Source organism: Filicampus tigris, chromosome 1 (assembly GCF_054856515.1).
Source record: "Filicampus tigris isolate MCC_2025a chromosome 1, RoL_Ftig_1.0, whole genome shotgun sequence".
NCBI lineage: Eukaryota > Metazoa > Chordata > Actinopteri > Syngnathiformes > Syngnathidae > Filicampus > Filicampus tigris.
This window is the reverse complement of record NC_141217.1, coordinates 3,338,294-3,357,533: the sequence shown is the minus strand read 5'-3', so window position 1 is coordinate 3,357,533 and position 19,240 is coordinate 3,338,294. Positions and strand designations below refer to the sequence as shown.

General features: G+C 42.1%; 2 protein-coding genes and 1 long non-coding RNA gene across 9 annotated transcripts; 2 read left to right on the top strand and 1 right to left on the bottom strand.

The window, feature by feature from the left end:
* Positions 1-568: 568 nt before the first annotated feature.
* rpl10a (ribosomal protein L10a) lies at positions 569-3,211 on the top strand. 2 transcript variants are annotated; one of them, XM_086047784.1, is made up of 6 exons: positions 569-711; positions 1,652-1,723; positions 1,799-1,879; positions 2,529-2,677; positions 2,755-2,927; positions 2,998-3,211. In XM_086047784.1, the coding sequence occupies exons 1-6, from the start codon at positions 707-709 to the stop codon at positions 3,166-3,168; spliced, it is 651 nt and encodes a 216-aa protein (XP_085903910.1). In that variant the 5' UTR covers positions 569-706; the 3' UTR covers positions 3,169-3,211. The 2 variants fall into 2 exon arrangements, with proteins under 2 accessions (XP_085903910.1, XP_085903919.1); XM_086047793.1 differs by lacking the exons at positions 569-711; positions 1,652-1,723; positions 1,799-1,879 and adding an exon at positions 1,946-2,202.
* Positions 3,212-3,401: 190 nt separating this feature from the next.
* irag3a (inositol 1,4,5-triphosphate receptor associated 3a) lies at positions 3,402-19,169 on the top strand. Of its 6 annotated transcripts, XM_086047727.1 has the most exons (13): positions 3,412-3,615; positions 3,682-3,742; positions 11,850-11,922; positions 12,007-12,034; positions 13,998-14,138; positions 14,363-14,494; positions 15,815-15,971; positions 16,047-16,087; positions 16,158-16,208; positions 16,554-16,711; positions 16,788-16,913; positions 18,730-18,834; positions 18,914-19,169. In XM_086047727.1, the coding sequence occupies exons 2-13, from the start codon at positions 3,682-3,684 to the stop codon at positions 19,017-19,019; spliced, it is 1,179 nt and encodes a 392-aa protein (XP_085903853.1). In that variant the 5' UTR covers positions 3,412-3,615; the 3' UTR covers positions 19,020-19,169. The 6 variants fall into 6 exon arrangements, with proteins under 6 accessions (XP_085903880.1, XP_085903871.1, XP_085903889.1 ...); XM_086047763.1 differs by having other exon boundaries at positions 3,411-3,742; positions 12,012-12,034; XM_086047754.1 differs by lacking the exons at positions 11,850-11,922; positions 12,007-12,034; positions 13,998-14,138; ... (6 more) ...; positions 18,730-18,834; positions 18,914-19,169 and adding exons at positions 6,762-7,006; positions 9,828-11,309 and having other exon boundaries at positions 3,402-3,615.
* Positions 14,357-15,069, bottom strand: LOC147152517 (uncharacterized). The gene is made up of 3 exons (XR_015089046.1): positions 14,880-15,069; positions 14,664-14,769; positions 14,357-14,569 (listed from the first exon to the last, which is right to left on the bottom strand). It is a non-coding gene; the product is annotated as an uncharacterized LOC147152517 (long non-coding RNA).
* Positions 19,170-19,240: the final 71 nt, after the last annotated feature.

Genomic DNA, 19,240 nt, shown 5'->3' with positions numbered 1-19,240 from the left:
ATGCTCAAAACTGCGTGTGGTAGCCACATTGTACCTAGCATTGTTAACAACTATCATAAAACGTCACTACCAAAACATACAGAAAGGTTTCGTTTGTGACGTAATGGTTTTGGTAGTAACAATATGATGTTTATTTTTGGTTTTGAATAAAGTAAATTTTAAATAATATAATACATTGATACACATGTCATACATAGATCTTTCTCTTTCATTCATATTCTATTTCATATTTTATCTTAATTTGAAGGGAAAATAAAACCGCAACGATCACTACCGAAGCATACAGAAAGGTTTAGGTTGTGACATAATGGTTTCAGCAGTGACAATATGATGTTTGTTTTTGAATAAAGTACGTTTTGAATAAATTTCTGATTGTTTTTCTTGTTTTGTTAACTTAAGTTTTTTTTATTTATTGTATTTAGCTTTATTTTATTGTATTTGTTATTTTGCTTTTTGCACAAAAACGCAAATGTAAATCTAAAATTGTACAAATGTGTTTTAATTATTTGGCAAAAATAATCGATAGAATAGGAAAATATAATAGATTTAAAAACGGTTATTGAAATTATTTCCTCAAAACCGAGCATTTTAAAACCACTTTTCTGGCGCTCCTTGATGACGTATAATAAAGGCAGGTTTTAAATGACGCAACTTCCCTTTCCACTTCCTTTCTAGCGTAGCGAGGCAAGAGGGAAAAGCCGCTAAAATGAGGTACTGCCCTTTTCAATAAATTCATGACTAATTGAAATAAAGTTTCGATTATAATTTAGTTGGCTACCTTTTTTTGTAATTTAGAAGAGTAGTGCGTGATACCTTTGATCGTTTCGTGCAATCATTTTGTACTTTATTGGCGGTCCTGTGGCCACGAGTACTTCATCTGTCCGCGGCCCGACGTTAAAATATAATCTTCGTGCATCCATGATCATAAGATATATTTAGGCTTACTATTTGACGTATAAATCATCGAACAGTTTTTAGGCACTACTCTTTTGACTGTATTATTGCAATTTAGGCGTATGTGTGACCATGGTTCGAAGCTTTTGACGAGCCAAGTCACCGGTGAAAGTACAGCCAACTATAAACAATGAAAACTAATAGATACTATTCAATAATCAAGAATAAGACTTTCTGATCCTTTTTCAAAGTGATCGTTTCAAAATTTGGAAAGATGGCCATTTTGTGTTCGTATGGGCTATTTAGCTACAGTCTTCAACTGAGAATACTGTGTCAGCTATATATTATGTAGCAACTTAATCAACTGGGGAATACTTTTTCCCATGGAATCACAAAAAAGCGTCACTCATTAAATTGTCTTAATCCCACTCTTTACATGCAATAGTGGGTGATGTTTAAAACGTAATTAATGCAGAAATTCCATTTATGAAGTGTGTGTTCATGTAACATTTTTTATGGATGCAAATTGCCAGTCAGGGTGCTTTATACACCCTTGTGTGCCATGGGTGCAGTGAGATGTGAATTTTCACTTAATTTCTCAGTAGTTTATCAAATAAAACATTTATTTTATCTGTATGACAGCAATGTATAGCAAAAGGCAGACCAATTAAATGCTCTTACATCAGATGGCAAAGGGTATAATAAGTCTGAGTATCCACCATAATTCGTGGTTAATTCTACCCAATTTTTATTGCAGTAAGGTTTCCAGAGACACTTTGTATGAGGCCGTGAAGGAAGTCCTGTTGGGCTCAAAAACTAAAAAGAGGAAGTAAGTTTTCATAGCTGTGTGTGGCTTTGCCGGTGATTGTTCTGTGTTGTTCACGCTCGTGTGTTGCTGTGTTAGGTTTGTGGAGAGTGTGGAGCTGCAGATCAGCCTGAAAAATTATGATCCCCAGAAGGACAAGCGTTTCTCCGGCACCGTCAGGTTGGACCATTTTCTGTCGCGCCCAACCTTTTCCTTGTTTGCGTCTGGCCCTGTCGGAATGTTGAGTAAAGCAATACCACAATAGTGTGTGGATTTTTTTTTTTCTAAGTACTAGTACGGTCCAGACAGGTCAGGCGCAGGCATGGAGAAGTACTTTGGGTAGTCTGCCTGAGCTAACCCAGCCTCGGCAGGCGGACCCCTACCCTGGGTCTTAAAACATGAGGGGAGGCTTTGAGGGGCTGAGCTGTTTTAAGCTTACGGCCTTCAAGCCGACCAATGTTCGCTATATAATGAATGAAGACTCCTGGCGTTGTGGCGGTTTGGTAAGACTTTAAACATTGAAACTGTTCTGGCTCATTTATGTTGTGCAATGGCTAGAACCTTGTCTGTGCTCTGTGGGCAGTGCTGAGCTTTCAAGCTAATCTTAAACTATTTCCAGAAATAGTGGATATCAAGTGACGAAGGTTGCCAGCGTCCTTCATCTTAATTGAAAAAATGTGCTTATTGATCATTTTGATTAAGTAAAGGGAAGTGTTTGTCTTTTCTTCTTCACTACATCTTTGGAGCATCAAAGAAAGAGTCTTAAGACTGAGTGGATGCGATTCTGGTGCAGTGTTCCAATTGTTATCTTGTGACTCTTAATGTGTAGGCTGAAGACTCTCCCCAGGCCAAAGTTCTCAGTCTGCCTTTTGGGAGACCAGCAGCATTGTGATGAGGCCAAAGCGGCTGACCTGCCGCACATGGATGTGGAGGCACTCAAAAAGCTCAACAAGAACAAGAAGTTGGTCAAAAAGCTTGGTGAGGAGTCATTCACAGCTTGCACCACTGAATGTTTTGAGTCTGCTTGGGATCTTGACCATTTGCTACTCTTGCAGCCAAGAAGTATGATGCATTCCTGGCCTCAGAGTCTCTGATCAAGCAGATCCCTCGTATCCTGGGCCCCGGGCTCAACAAGGCCGGCAAGTTCCCTTCACTGCTCACCCACAATGAGAATCTAACCACCAAAGTAGACGAGGTCAAATCCACCATCAAGTTCCAGATGAAGAAGGTAAGATGAGCTGCCAGCATCTTGCGCGGCAGCTTTTCACAATACTTCATCCTGCGTTTGTGCGCCTCAGGTGCTCTGCCTGGCTGTGGCCGTCGGACACGTGAAGATGACTGAGGATGAGCTGGTGTACAACATCCACCTGGCCGTCAACTTTTTGGTGTCGCTGCTGAAGAAGAACTGGCAAAACGTGCGTGCCCTGTATGTCAAGAGCACCATGGGAAAGCCCCAGCGCCTCTACTAAATGAGCTTTTCTACAAATAATAAAAATGTGGACTTTCCAACAATGTTGGTGTGTCGTGCTCATTTCACTGTTCTGGAACACAATAATTCAATGAGCCGCATTATTGTTGTAGATGTGACAGTATAATCTTCTGCCGTCATGTTGACAGGCGTTAAGTGTTAAAAGTTGCAAGTTCCAACTTAAGTGACGTCAACTTGAATGCTATTATGTTTTGTTTGCTATAGATAAACATGGAAAGAAGGAGGTGCAAAGCTACTTGTCCCTGTTCTGCCTTGACTGTGGATCTCATAATGGGATTATCTATTCTCAGTACGGCACAGAGTGAGTCCAAACGCAAAGCAGACACCATAAAATGGCTATGAGGTAGAGTTAAGGAATTGCATTCAACTGTGTGGGGAAATGGAGCGGTTTTACATGGAGCCTGTGCATGCAGTCAAGCACCCTTAGGTAAAGTCGAATCTACAGCAAAGGATCCATAAAAATTCCACGTCCAGAGGCTCAGTTATCTTTCAGATGGATGTGGAGATGACTGGCTGTCAGGCGTCATTTCATGACAACGATGAAAGTGATTCAGGTAAGTTTATTTTACATTACAGATAAACGTGGGCGTCTGAAGGGTCTAAAACAAAGCCCTCCCAAACAGCACTCAGCAGAGTAGTCATGTATTTATGCCCAATTTTTTAAAAGCAGCCTAGGGTGCAAAAAAATTTGAAGTGGTGAAAATGAGAAAATAGTGTGCTGCCTGTACTCCAAATCCCAGAATGCATTTTGACAAAAGTTGTGTTTGGCAGCAGATCAGTGTTCCCCAACCAGGGATACACGTACCCTGAGGGTATGTGAACACATTGCAGGTGGTATGTGGAAACTAGGGTTGCCAACTGTCTCGTATTAGCCTGGACGTCCTGTATTTTGGGCTAATTTGGTTTGTCCCATACGGGACCTTAAATGTCCCGTATATCGACTATCAACACTTGCAAATACAAAAAAACTGCACTCTACCGATCCTAAAATGTAAGATGCTTTTAGTAAAGCCTTGGATGGCGATCGATTGTCAATAACGACGGACACAGACGAGTTGTCAGCTCAATGTCTTTTACTTGTATACTTGCTCGAAGTTACATTGCTAGTTCTTAAACAGTGATAGCACATTACATCGCTCCTAAATGGACACTCTCGGTGCTACACATGACAGATCCTAGATCAGATAAAGCGTCCATTACAGAACAAGCGTCAATCACTCCACTTGTCATGTAAGGACTTCTCTCTGGCTGCGCAAAATTACAAAAGACTGCTGGAGTCAGTCAAAAGCAGCCAGAAATATCCATGGATAAAAATACATTTGGTGAGTCACACTTCTCTTTTATATTTCAGATTTCTTACCCCCGTTTTTTGATTAAAAGAGCCAAATTGTGGTTTCATATATGAGGTTTCATATGAGGTGATATAGTCGCTGTCCTGTGAAAAAGATATCAATTTTTTTCATTTTTTCTTATTTTTACGTCAATGTGGTTTCAGCATTAACGTGAAAACTTGGAAAAAAATCCAAAATTCATACATCATGCTCACACCACCGTGGCACCGTGCACGTGTCCCTTATTTAGGAGTGAGAAAGTTGACAACCCTAGTGGAAACATACGTCCCACATACCCTATGGCATAGCGGCGCCAGAATCACAACAGCCGCGTGTCCACTCAATGTCTCATTAAAGTTTAGATAAAAAGAAAGTGAAATTGTTATAGTGGGTCTGAATATTATTCAGTGTTTTGTTCCTATATTTAATGTTTAAATGCCCGTTTAATTAAAGGGACTTATTCAAAGGAGCTCTACCTTTTTCGTGGTATGGCAGGTTTATTCTTTATTTTTGTTTTTAAATCACTTATGTTCAAGACAACACATTATTTTTTATGTTAAATTAGAATTAAAAAGAAGACCATAGCTCGAATCTTCAAATTAAGAAAACGAAATAAAATCATTTTCATTTAACCTGTATTATGCTCGACTTTTGGAGAATCATCAACTGGTGTGAGTGAGGGGAGTACTCATGGTATAGCAAAAAGGTTCGGGGGTCACACAAGCCAAAAATGGTTGGGAGCCACTGGCATAGAAATGCCGGAACGGAGAGAGTGACCGACACAGACTTATATATATATATATATATACATGTATGGACTAACACTTGGCCCTTTGTAGCCAGAGGACAGCTATCTTACGTTGCCAATGTTATTGAAAAATGTGTTGATTTTTTTCTTTCACTGCGTTGCATGTATAGAGTAAAATGAACCTCTCAAAGAACAAAGTTTCACTGTTTCCGTTAGTTTTCAGGGGTGGGTAGTAACGAGTTACATTTAATCCGTTACATTTACTTGAGTAAATTTTGGCAAATTTTGTACTTCTTGGAGTAGTTTGAAATCACTATACTTTTTACTTATACTTGAGTAGATTTGTGAAGAAGAAACTCCAGCACATTAGGCTACATTGAACCCGGTACTTAAATCCCCTCCACGTACGTAGGCGTCTCTCTCTCGCTCTCGCTCTCTCGCTGGCTCTGGCTCTGTCTCTCGCTCTCGAGATTCTTTGGGAAAAATGTTTTTTGCATGTTTTGTCACATACACACAGACTGAAACACACAGACACCCGCACGCACACGGTTTATACGAGTTCATGGGCTACTTTGTTGTTCTGCCTGCGGAGCCTGTTAAAAAAACAGGGGCTGCCATTTTGTGCTACTTGTGCTTAATTTGTTTCTTTTATTTATACTATTATTATTTTATTGTTTATTAAAGTTCTTGAATTTAGTTTAACATTATTTTAAGCTATTCGTTAATTAAATGTAATTCATTTTATTGATTGGATAGACTTTAATTTGCCTGAAGATGATTATTTTGTATTTTCGTCTGATTGAATGGTTGTTTTTTAAAAACAATAGTGAGATGTTGCTACAGTTACTCGGTACTTGAGTAGTTTTTTCACCAAGTACTTTTTTACTTTTATGCAAGTAATTATTTGGATGCCTACTTTTTACTTCTACTTGAGTCATATTATTCTGAAGTAACTTTTACTTGAGTACAATTTTTGGCTACTCTACCCACCTCTGTTAGTTTTACATTTTACAGCCATGTCTTTCCTAATGGGCTTTTCTTTAATTTGATTGTTGATGGTTCTGACAGCATTATGCAGAGGAATCTTAGAGCTATACCTTAGAAGATCAAATCATATTCTTGTGCATGTAGCGCTTCTCCCAGACTTAAAGGTACAACCATACATAACACACTGGCATTCCCGCCGCAGAGACAGGAAATAATGTGAGAAGAGATCAATGTATCCAAGTTAGGTGATCTCAGCGAGTGGCAACGTAAGATGGCCGCCGGTGATTTCAAGCGGCATTCATATGCAAGCGATGGTTAGCCTTCCGCTTCTCGCGGGAGTTCAATCACGGGATAACTTTACCGGACTAAAGCGGAGCTGCTACATTCGCGCCACAACAGGGACTGCTAGACTTCTCGAGTCACTGGCACAAGACAAACACCGGCATTTCGCGAGCAACCATGGACGACGACTTGATTTCTATTATTTGCCTGTACTTGCTGTGGAAGAAATCCAAACGTCGGAAGGCTGCACGCCGTCGTCACAACACTATACAGAGGCGCACACAGCTTGGTGAATTTCACCGCCTTTTCCAAGACCTGCGTCTGGATGACGGCCGCTTCAAGCACTATCTGAGAATGACGTGTGGCCAGTTTGATGACCTGTTGACTCAAGTCGGTTCGAGGATCTCCCGCATGGACACCAACTACAGGCGTCCCATCTCCGCTGCCGAGCGGCTGTGCATTTGTCTCCGGTGAGTAGCTGTCTACTGAGTCAACCTCGGCAGGTTAACTACAGCGGCAATAAGTGTTGAAATACCTGCACCATGTTGCCCAAATTGTAAAGAGAAATGGATTGATGAAAAGGATGGCCGGAAGGTGAAGTTCGGATCGATTAGATTATTTGCTCAAATAAGTTAAATACATATGATCTGTACAACTTTAATAACACATTGGCAATGGAATTTATATTTAGTTTTTGAAAGCAACTATACAGCCATATCAATAAAATAGTACAACTACTAGTAGTCATGAAGACTTGAAGGACTAACGCTTCGAAGGAGCATATGGACAATTCCGAGCTACGTCAAATGATTTCACGAGTCAAGATGGCAGTCAAGTCGGTGAAAACAAACTCTCCGCTCATTGAAAAGCATTGAACTTTGGGTCGTTGTCATTTGATTTGTGAGGATTATCTTGATTTCAAAATGTGATGAAATACTAGAACAATCAATTTTGCAGAGGCAAAAGTGTGATTTTTATCACACTCGAGAACGAGTTTTACCATTTAATCAGTGCTAACCACAAAGCACTGCTGACTATCGTATACTCTGAACCGTCAGGTCCCTTTTAAAGCGGAAGTCAACCCAAACATATTTTTTTCAAGAATATGTTCCCAGCAGGCCCACTAATTGAAACACGGCATTCTGATTAAGTTTGCGTTTGTGTAATATAAATTAAGCAGCAAAATGCACTTGTTTTTTTGCCATCTCTGGGGGCGGCCATTTTGTCTTCTGTCTACTGAAAATGACATCACAACTGCTCACAATTACCAATCACGGCTGATCTATTTTCTGAATATGAGCTATGATCGGTCGTTATGAGCAGTTGTGATGTCATTTTCAGTCGACAAAAGACAAAATGGCTGCCCCCAGATATGGCTAAAAACGAGTGGATTAACACTTATTCCACAAACACAATATTTATCAGAATGCCGTGTTTGAACTAGTGGGCATTTTGGGAACATATTCTTGAAAAAAATATGTTTGAGTTGACTTCCGCTTTTAGGCCTAGATCAAACCAAACCGACGTCGGAGGCCGTGAAGCGTCGTGGCGTCTGAATGCGCCGTCTGATTGGTGTAGTGACCACCGTCGTAGTGTCGTATCTCGTCAGTAAGCGTCTTGGGGAGCGTTTTCGCATGTTGAATCAGCGTCGCCAGTCGTGACATTTGGTCACTCTGATTGGCTGTTAGCTATAAAATCAGCGCTCGGAGCACCAACGAGAAGTGACAAATGCGGATAAACAGTGAGCACGCTTTCGCTGCCTTAATCTTCTTACAAGAGCAAGGGTTGACAATGTAAGTATTTCACAATCCCGTGTCAAGAACGTGATTGTTTACTTCGCGTGGGAGTTCATCGTGAGCGAAGAATATAGCTGAAAGCGTTGTTTACGTTTTTATAATCCGCCCCTGGCCAACAGCTTTCCGGTTGGATTTTTCTAACAATGAGAAATAGTGACTACCGCCGCCGATGGTATGGAAGGATATTACATCTCCCAAATGCGCAGAAGGTACTTTCATGGTCTGTCGTTGCGGTGTATTTTTCTAGTGTGATGTGCCGACAGCCGGCCGGACGCCACGGGGTAAGCCTCTGTCACTGTTGGCCAACGTCGTTTTAGTCTATCTAGGCCTTTACTCACTTTCGCTGATGCTCACAGTCCACACAGTAATTGTAGTGTAACCTGTTGTAAGTACATCCTGTTTTATTGTGAAAGGCCTAATAGGAAGTGCCTCGGTGGCTATTTGGTAACTTGTGAGAAATGGAGAGAAGCAAATAAAAACGTTCGAGTTGCTCTAAATATACGGAATGATAATTTAGTTTTCATCATATTTATTGTTGGGATATCCAACCGCACAACAACTTCTAGGCATGATTTTCTGCTAGCTTTATATGCTGTCATAGGTAAAAGCAATACAATACGGTGGGTTGTTTTCACCGACTAAGGCACGTTGCATCGTGTGTATTACCAGAAATCTCAGGATATTTTGGAATTGTCCATTTGTGTAGGAGGTTAATAATAAAAAGAGGTACAATTGATTAAAAACATCTTGGTTGGGGTTACAAGAGTTCAACCTATTAAAAAAAAAAAGTTAAGGTAAGGTTCTGATGAGGAAACACGGTTACTGGAGTGACATTAACCTAATGACTACAGGTGGAATCGAGAGCCAGTTAATGTGGGATGCCATTAGAATCGTAACATGGAAACGTTCACATCACTCTAAAATAACAATAATAAGGGCCAACCTACTGTAATCACGGTAAAATAGCCGATTCATGGCAGGCCCAGAATTACTCACGCCGTCAGAGCTGTTCAAAAAAACATTCTCATTTTTTTCGTGAATGAAAATGTTTTTTTTTATTAATTTTTATATATATATGTATTTCGTTCGTTTTCGTTTGCTACCTTGCCGCCTCCTTATCCTTGCCCTAACCACAACTTTTATTGTTGTGGGACCCTAATCATTTTGTCAATTATTTTTTTGTTTCATAAGCTACTTCTAAATTGTTCAACTGCATTACTGGTGAAACAAAACAGCTTGTTTACAACTCCTGAAACATCGTATTATAAATAAATAAAATTAAAAGTTACAGAGCGTGATTCGAAACCATGATACGAACGAATAACGCAGCGTCTTCGGTGCGACCGCTCTACCCACTGCGTCACTATCTGGCGCTCATCTGGCGCAGAATTTGTAGAATTTGTAGTTGTTGCATGATTCAAAGCAAAATAACGCTAGGTGGCAAGTTGCCGGTCACGGCAAAATAACCACTGTGTTAATGTTTTATGTGTTGCAGCTACTTTGCCACGGGTGACTCGTTCAGGACCATCGCAAACAGTTTCTGTGTTGGGGTCTCCACCGTCTCCAACATCATCCCTGATGTGGCAACAGCAATTTGGGACTGCCTCGTGGATGAGTACATGGCCGCGCCCACCACAGAGGAGTGGAGGTCCATTGCGCAGAGGTTTGAAGAGCGCTGGGATTTTCCTCTCTGCTGTGGAGCACTAGATGGGAAGCAAGTTGTCCTCAGAGCCCCTGGCAACTGCCGTTCTCAGGGAAGACACTCGTTGGCCCTCTTGGCAGTTGTCGATGCTGAGAAATGTTTCCGAGTGATAGATGTCGGCGCCTACAGGAGAACCAGTGAACGTGGCATTCTGGCTAGCTCAAATTTTGGTCAAGCGCTGCGCTCCGGCACCCTCCAACTGCCCGCTGACCGGCCATTGCCAGGAGCTGATGACATTGGACCCCAGCCACACGTCTTTGTCGCAGACGAGGCCTTTCCGCTCCAGACACATCTGATGAGGCCGTTCCCGGGACGCATCCTCCCGCCCGAGCGTCGGGTGTTCAATAAGCGTCTCTCCCGAGCTCGGCGGGTGGCGAAGAAGGCCTTTGCTGTCTTTTCCTCGCGGTGGATTATGTACAGGCGTGCCATGGCGGTGCATCAGGAAGTGGCAGAGAAGTGTGTGAAGGCCACCTGTGTTCTCCACAACTACTTACAGAAAACCTCTGCGGGAGGCATCCATCTTGAAGAGGAGGAACCGCTGCCTGGCCTGGGAAGAGTTGCTTCAAACAACTCAACAAGACAGGCTATCAGGGTTCGGGAAGCCTTCACAGCGTTCTTCTCACTTGAGCAAGATAATCGTGTAATAGGGCTGGGTTTGTAAAATAGATAATAAACCCATAACTCGATCCTTTTTAATACGCCTTTTCCCCAATAAATTCGTGTGACTTCTCACGTCACGCGAGATCTCGTCACTATGCCAGCGGAGTGTATCAGAACATGGCAGAAGCCCTGAAATCAGCGCCAATTTTTTTTTTTTTTTTGGGGGGGGGGGGGGGTGTTAAAAACCACAAAGACAGCAATAAACTGAAACTTTGTGTGACAGGAATGTGAATGTCAGAGTTTACAAACTGAATCAGTTTTTGGAAATCTGAATCGATACCCAGACCTGCCGTGTACTGTAATACACACACCAAAAACGTCTCTTTTTAGAGCCACCCACACACACTTTTGAGCTAACTTCGTGCAATATCACTTCATCAGCAACAGAATTGTTGTTCTTGTTTGTGTACGCAATGTCATCAATTCATATGCATATCATATTGAACATTTTCTCACTTTGATATGTTACCCATGAAATATTTTATTTGTTGCAGTAGGTTATATTGGGAGGTAAAAAAAAACATCACTTTTGGCATAGCTACACTGTCAAATGTTGGATTGTAAGCAAACATACAAATGTTTATGCACTGTAAATAAACCCGACACCAGCCTGAACTTTAGTTATGACTAAACTATCAATCGGCACTGGAGGGGAGATAACGCGCTGCCTCAACAGCTGGAGAAGATGCTAGTTTATCTCCTGCATTCCTCATCACCTCTTTTCGTGTATGAAATGGAAACACCGTATTTTGCGATAATTTGTGAAGGTTATATTTGTAGGACGGCATTGGATGTGGGAGATAGGTGGTGTCGTAAACCCCCTAATCTGTTTAGAGAGTATTTCCACCTTCATTTAAAGGGCCTCTCTCTCCAATTTCAAACCATCTGTCTTCTCTTGTCAAATGTACATTTTTGTCCTCAAAAGAGTGATGCTTCTTAGGTGCAGGTAGACTGCAAGAGGTAGCTCGTCTGTGCTGTGCCTTATTCTATTTATGTTTTGAGCCCAGAAAAAGGTGAAGTGGGGAATACAGTACAAGTCATGCTATATAGCTGGATCAAAAATCTGTTGTTACAGTAATGTTACAATTGTTTACTTCATTTGTCATCAGCAAAAATGTTGCATGGGAAATTATAATCAGGTCTTTTGAATGATAGAAAGCAGCCAAGAGGAGCCACCGCCAAGTAACTGGAACGAGCTGTCCATCATAGATCGAGTTGGCCTCAACAGGTCTCAGCCTTACATCAACAAAACATAGTTTTAGAATGAATATTGAATGTGAATGTGTTAACTAAACTTTTGTTTCCTTGACAGTGCAGAGATGTCAGAGATGGATTTGGAAGTAAGTCCATTCATTTATTTCTATGGCTTTACAGATTCCAGTGACAAGGTCAGCTGCTAAAACGGTTAAACATTTGGCCCTGCCTATTTGGACACGAGTGACACCTGACCAATAACCGATATTGCTTTATCAATTGCCTACTTCATCTACTGAAGAATCGACAATATCTCAAAAGCTGGCAGCACATCGAGACCTTACAGGAGACCCTATTACAGGGGTGTCCAAACTCGGTCCTCAAGGCACGGACGGTGTCCTGCCTGTTTTCCATCCATCTCAGCTGCAACGCACCTGTTTCAAAAGATCATTTTCATTGTTATGAAGCTTCTTCAGAGCTTGCTGATGAGCTGTTCATTTAAATCAGGCGTGTTGGAGCAAGGAGAGCTGGAAAACGGGCAGCAAAGCGGCCCTTGAGGACTGGAGCTGGATCCCCCTGCACTATTACAAAGGGAACACGTCTCCTGTTCACACTTAAAGGAGGAAATCAACCCAAACATGTTTTTTCAAGAATATGTTCCCAGCATGCCCACTAGTTGAAACATGGCATTCTGATTAATATTGCATTTGTGGAATATGAGTTGCGCAGAAAAAGCCACCCCTTTTTACCCATCTCAGGGGATGACCATTTTGTCACTTCTGTCTGACGGTGCTCAGGTACCGACCCATCATAGCTCAGCTTCAGAAAACAGGTGAGCCGTGATTGGTCGTTTGCTGAGCCCTGAGCAGGTGTGATGTAATTTTCAGTCGACAGAAGTGACAAAATGGCTGCCCCCGGAGATGGCTAAAAACAAGTGGATTAACTCTTATTCCACAAACGTAATATTTATCAGAATGCCTTGTTTCAACTAGTGGGCTTGCATAGAATATATACTTTGGGCTGACTTCCACTTTAAGTCAGTTACTTGCGCACATTTCTTACACACTTTCAAAGCTCAGCAATTCTCCAGTTTTGGCTTCTAACACACCCATGGTGTGCCCAGAGTTTTCAGCGGTTATCGTAACCGCTTTTTCAAAAAACTCAATAACGATAATTTGACGATATTCTACAAAAAATATTTTAAATCTGCACTTGCTTCACAGACCAATTGTGGATAGACAGCGTTTGTGTCTCTTTTAAATTACTAAATACAGCTTCTGCAAAACATAATGATATTCTATGACAATATTTAACAATAAAGAACAAAAAAAAATGTTTCGACTTACATTGATTTTTGGGAATATTTATGTCATTTAAATTTCTGTGCTGTTATTCCATAATGACGTGACATTTTGAGCTGCAGTAAGTACTGGTGTACCACTGCCAACGACTAGAGGGAATCAGAATGAGAAAAAGGTGGTAAGTACAGCAAACAAAAGGAGGAAAAAAAATGTATTTGATATGTGACGTGTGACGAAGTGTCACCCAGCGAGAGAAAAAAAACGCTGTCGTCATGTCAACACCCATTCTCATACATTGGCCACCGTATTCAGAATAAAGTTAAATAACAAAACTGCAATTTACCGAAAAGTGCATTTTCCCACTCATTCATCGCTGTGATATGGAGACTTGCGACGTATTCATGTTTTGTTGTATCCTGGCGTCACACTAATAAGCCGTCGTAGTTTGCCTCGGGAATACAGGCTAGTTATGAATGATGCGGACTAAAAGCGTGTAAACTGAATGTTAAACGATCATCCAGGCTGTCACGTTTGACTTGCTCGCTAAAGCACTGAGTGTGTGTGCGTGAGTGCGTTCATTCTGTTTACTGAGTGAATGGATTTATAGATTGAATAGCTGGATGATGCTATTTATTCTGTATCTCTGGAGATATAAGAAACGTGTGGCAACCACAAAATTGAAATGCATACTGTACATTACTGACATTGTTACAGGTATGAATTGCGTCACGTACACTGCTGATACGGCCAAAAGCCATAGTTAATCTACTTGTGTTCCTTTTGGACATTCTCACCGTCACCCTCACAGAAGAACTTCATTCAGATCGCCTTGGCCTTCCGCTGTGACCAGTACACCCTGAAGCAGAGGCTGCAGGCGGAAGAACACGCCCGCAACCTGGCTGAGGAGAACGTTCTGCTGGAGCTGTCCAGAGGCAGAGAGACAGTGGAGGTGCGCAGAGCACAACAGAGCAGCACTTTAAACCAGGCATATTCTTTTGTGGTTTTCCCCCCAATTTGAAATAGGTCCTGATCTCTTAACTGTTCCACAATGCTGAGTACAACACTGTGTACACAGACCATTTAAAAGCAACTTTTCCTTAACAAGATCAGAAATGGGGGTTAGAGTAAAGTCCGGTCAAGTATATACAGTACTTACTGTGTGATGTTTTCTAGGCACTAAAGGGCCTGTGTCTGGACAGCAAGCGCAGTAAAATCCTGCAGAGGCTGGAGTTGTCACTGGACATCCTTACTGGGACCGTTGAACGCATCTCCAACACGTCCGAGGTGCTTGGAGCGGTGCACCAGGTACACGCACACGCGCATGCACCCAAAGTTATTTTCTTCATCTGAGACAGATAGCCAGCCCGCCAAAATGGCTACCTGCAATGTATTGTGGGAAATTCAGAAAAGCCAGAAACCCTCTATACCCCGTGTCATGGGGGAAAAAAATGTGTGTTTTTAGCATTTGGCCTACATTTTATCAATACGTTCCAACGCACTTTGCCAGTCAAAATTGTCTACTTCACGTTGCAGTTCTACACTTCCGTACGTATGCTTGTATTGTGGTGCCGACTTCAGGGCTAAAAAAATACAGAGCCAGATTGAAAGAATTTACAGTAGTTAGTTAGAATTTAGCCCCCCTTTACCAACATGCCAGCCCGCGAGACAGGCCACCAGAGGGCAGACTAACCAGAACAGTAGCCTATGGCAGACCTAAACGGGTAGCAGCAGAAAATACTGTGAGTGGTGGACGCCCCACTGCTCAGCAGCCCCCACGCGACAGATCTTCCATAGGGTCACTCCTCAGCACCAAACCCTCGTTTGGTCCGACTCCAAACAATTTCCACCCCTGAAGCATGGTGTGGTGAGCACAGCGTGAGCTCAGCAATCGCCCTGGAGCGCCACAGAAACTGGCATCAGCGCCATACACACCTGTTGATTTGGCCAAAGGGCTACAGAGACCCCTTCAGGCGCCACATGAGAGAGAACATCTCAAGTGAATTGAATTTTTTTTTTTTTCTCAGCCTCGATCAAGTTCCCTTTAGCCCAAAGAGAGAAAAAAAAATCCTGGTGCAGTGTCTACTGCACCATTTGATCTCGGGGCTGCTCAAGGGCACCTCAAGCTATCAACTGAGCTACTAGCCAAATTCTTCAAAACATCTTTGGACAAGGCTCATTGTAGAGAAATTAATGTTCACGGGCAACAACTCTGTGGTTGTGCTCTTTCAGAAATCTCCATAGTTTTTAGAGTGACCTTTTATTGTGGACAGCCCAAAGCACACCTGTGCAATAATCATGCTCTCCAATCGGAATTTTGATACGCCACACCTGTGAGGTGGATGGACAATCTTGACAAAGGCAAAGTGCTCACTAATAGACAGATTTCCGCAGATTTGTCAACATTGTGAGACGAGAGCTTCTCTTTTTGTTCGGTATAATTAAGTAGTAATAATTGTTGACTTACATCCTGAGCAAATTATCTGGTGATATTGGGTGAGTTAAGTTCATTTTTTTCCTCCCCGATCAGCTCAGAATACTGTCGGTGCTGACAATTGTAAATGTTGTGTTAATCGTGTAAACCTGGACCAGGAGTGCGTAACAGTTGCTGGCTGCTCTGCGCAACAGGAGGCTCGTGTGAGTCGAGCAGTGGAGCTGATGCTGGCTCACGTGGACAATGTGAGGAGGCGACAGGAGCGACATGAGGCGGAGCTGGAGGAGGCCAAGAAGATGATCCACCAGCAGAACGCATGCAGGGGGATCGATGAGACTGGAGCGCCTCTCGGTCCCTCATCATTTTTCTTCAAGTTTTTGATTGGTTTTCCGATGTTTGATTTGACCGGCTTTGTCTCGCCCGTAGATCTGGACGAAAGTGACAGCTGGAAGAAAAGCTTTCAGCAGGTAACGGGCCATTGTTGTGTGTGGTAAAATGGCTGCCGCTGCTCGCATTCACCCCTCTGCTCTTGACTAGAATGGCAGTCGCCGCAGAATCAGCGTGTCACTCATTCCAAGTGACATCCAGGTGAGGCTTCTCTACTGAGCTGGCCGGGCTCAAAGTTAACACCAAGCAATGTGGCTGGTGACTCTCAAAACGTTACCAGCCAGTCAGAATTTCCACTAGGGAGCCCCAAAATTATATTTTTAACTTTAGCTTTGCTATTTTATTTTTCTATCTACCATAAGGGGTCTCTGTCTGAGCCGTTCTTGGTCTTGTCTGGTCCCTCACCTAGGACCTGTTTGGCATGGGTAACCCTGCCAGGGGCATAAAAGCCCCAGACAATTTAGCGCAGAGGAGTGTGGCCCTTGGGCACATATTTCCTATTAGACGTGTGTGTGTCCTAACGAAATGATTTGTTTGCACGTCAAGCCTCTCCAGAAGGCAAAGCGCGAGTCTAAGAAGCGGGCCGCTCATGAGGAAGCTGACCCGGACCCTAAGTTGTTCCCCGCCTGCCCGTCTCCCTGCTTGAGCTCGGCATCCAGCTGCAGCGGCATCAACAAGATGGACAGCTACTTGGTGGATGACAGGTGCTGCTTCGTGTCGCCGCCACCCCTTCCTCCTTTCTTCTTCTTCTTCTTCGTACTCCTTTTCTTCATCTTGCAGGCCACTTGATCTCGATGAAGTGTCTGCCCCTGCGCCTCACAAAGAGCCACCTCCCCGGTCGTCTCCCGCCCCAGAGCGCCCTGACCCATCCAAAGCTGCTACTGGCGGAAAGATGCCACACAAAAGGTTATAAATCCTGCAACAATATGAACAATATACACTGACTGCAACATTACGACCACTTGCACGATATCATATGAGCAATTTAAATATTCTGCCTTGATTAAGGTCATAATGCTCGGTTTTGACTAACAATGTCAGGGAGCTACTTATTGAACACTCCTGATAGGTTCTGGGTAATTAAATTCAAGTCTCTATTTATAAAATGGTCTTATGTATAGCTTTATACAATTTCTGTAGGCCCTATATTAATATTTTTCATTGATATACCCTAAATGAATTGCAGGGACACAAAGGGCTTTCTCTCTCCCTTTTTTTTTTTTAAACAAACATTACACAGGGAGGATATTTTATGTCACACACACCTTGATTACCCTCAATTTAACACACAGACAATGTTTTTGCATTGATAAACGGTTCATCTCAGAATTGGTATGAAATTATAGAATGTCTAAAATGTACTGCTGTCAAGCAATTACACTACAGGATATATTTTTGACGACAAATTCAACCCAACATTTTTTCTTGACAAATATTGTTGTATGCCCCTCCACTAGTCTAAAGACGGCATTCCGATTAATACAACATTTGTGGAATATGAGTAAAGCAGCAAAATCCACCCCTTTTTGTCCATCGCTGTGGGCGGAAACTGAAAATGACATCACAGCTGCTCAGGGCTCGGATTGGTCGTTACCCGAGCCTTAGACAACTGTGATGTCATTTTCAATTGACAGCAAGTGTAAAAAATTCCCGCTCCTTGCGAGGGGAAAAAAACGGGTGGATTTTGATGCTTAATTCATATTACACAAAAGTAATATTGATCAGAATGCCGTGCTTCAACTAGTGGACCTCCTGAGACATATTATAATAAAGAAAATTTGGGGGTTGACTTCACTTTAATGGCATTTCCATCATTTGATGTATGAGTCGAAATAATAATTAGATCACGCAGTCACTCTCTCTCCAACATATATATAAATATTAGTGCTGTGAACTAGTTCAAATAGTTCCATTCTTTGAATGAATTAATCGCACAGTTTTCTGTACTTAATCACGTTCTTCTACTTCTATTATTTTCCATGATGCTTGTAACAGATATTATACTTGAGTAAAATCTTGGAATTATTGTAAAATCATCAAATAGAAAGTCAAAGACTGTTCTAACAGCTGCTTTGATCCTTGAATACAATTCTTCCCCTAAGAACTGTTGAACAAAATGATCAAAACTGACTCAGCTTTACAGGCATCTTTCTTATATTTTTTTTGACAGAAACAATTCTCCAAACCTCTTGCTGACATGTTTAGTTCTGCTCAGGAGTGCCACACTCCAGCCACGTTGATTTGCGAGGCCCCGTGGAGGTAGCTGGAACTTCAGGCTACCTTCGTGGTGGTAACTGTAATATTTGACATGTGAAGAAATTGACTTGGAAAAAACGAAAGTAAAAGTACCTGTAGTTCATCTTGACTCCTCTTGGTTTGGCTGCAGGTTATAGGCCGTCACAGGAAGTGAATAAAAATGCGTTCACTGAGTTAGTTTTTCTTAATGCTTCAAATAATTTAAATTAATATCCAAATTCAACAGCCCTACTAAAATGTTCTGTACAACTCATTGCTTTTATTTTCAGGATTGTTAAAATATTCAGAGTGCAGTTCTTCATCAATGCTCAACCCCAATAACACCGCCATTGTTGCTTTTCTGTACATAGATACTGAGAGTTCTTGATTGTGAATGTGTCATGTTTTAACTTTGCAGCCAGCAATGTGTTTAGTGTGTTTATTATCATTCTTGACTGGAAATGTCCCTACCACGGCGGTCTTTCAGTTGCACACTGGACACAAGGCAGAGGCACAAGAGCAAAGCTTCATTGGCAAAGAAAAAGGCTGACAAGGAGAAGAAGAAGTCAAACATCTGCCGGCGGATTTCTGCGTAAGTCTCTGTTTTTGTTGAACAATAGATCCTTATGAAAGAATCGACTTATGATGATGTCGATGACTGTGATCTTCAGAGATGGCTCGTCACGCAGGCCACGCCCCCTGGCTCGCTGTCGCTCGGTGCTTCTCTGCGTCTTTGTGCTTCTCTCCTTCGTCACCTGGATTATTCTCATTGTATAAGAATGTGAAAGGTAAAATACTATGGCAAATATACTTTTGAAATGCTTGTATATACATAGTTGGGACTTTGGAGTGCCAGCCCACCCATTGCAGTATGTGTGAAATTAAACAGCAAAAAAGTAGCCTTTTGTTAGCTGCTTATTACTAAAACTGTGTCTGTGTCTGTGAGTGGGCGGTTGCTGAGTTGTGATGTGTGAACATGTGTGACTCCATGAGGAAAA

Excerpts from the sequence above, each read along its gene's own strand:
- rpl10a (XM_086047784.1), top strand. Across the intron at positions 1,880-2,528 it reads CGTTTCTCCGGCACCGTCAG|GCTGAAGACTCTCCCCAGGC; the intron begins GTTGGACCATTT and ends CTTAATGTGTAG. Across the intron at positions 2,678-2,754 it reads GAAGTTGGTCAAAAAGCTTG|CCAAGAAGTATGATGCATTC; the intron begins GTGAGGAGTCAT and ends CTACTCTTGCAG.
- irag3a (XM_086047727.1), top strand. The coding sequence starts at position 3,682 with ATGGATGTGGAGATGACTGGCTGTCAGGCGTCATTTCATGACAACGAT. Across the intron at positions 14,495-15,814 it reads TGCTTGGAGCGGTGCACCAG|GAGGCTCGTGTGAGTCGAGC; the intron begins GTACACGCACAC and ends TCTGCGCAACAG. Across the intron at positions 16,209-16,553 it reads TCATTCCAAGTGACATCCAG|CCTCTCCAGAAGGCAAAGCG; the intron begins GTGAGGCTTCTC and ends TTGCACGTCAAG.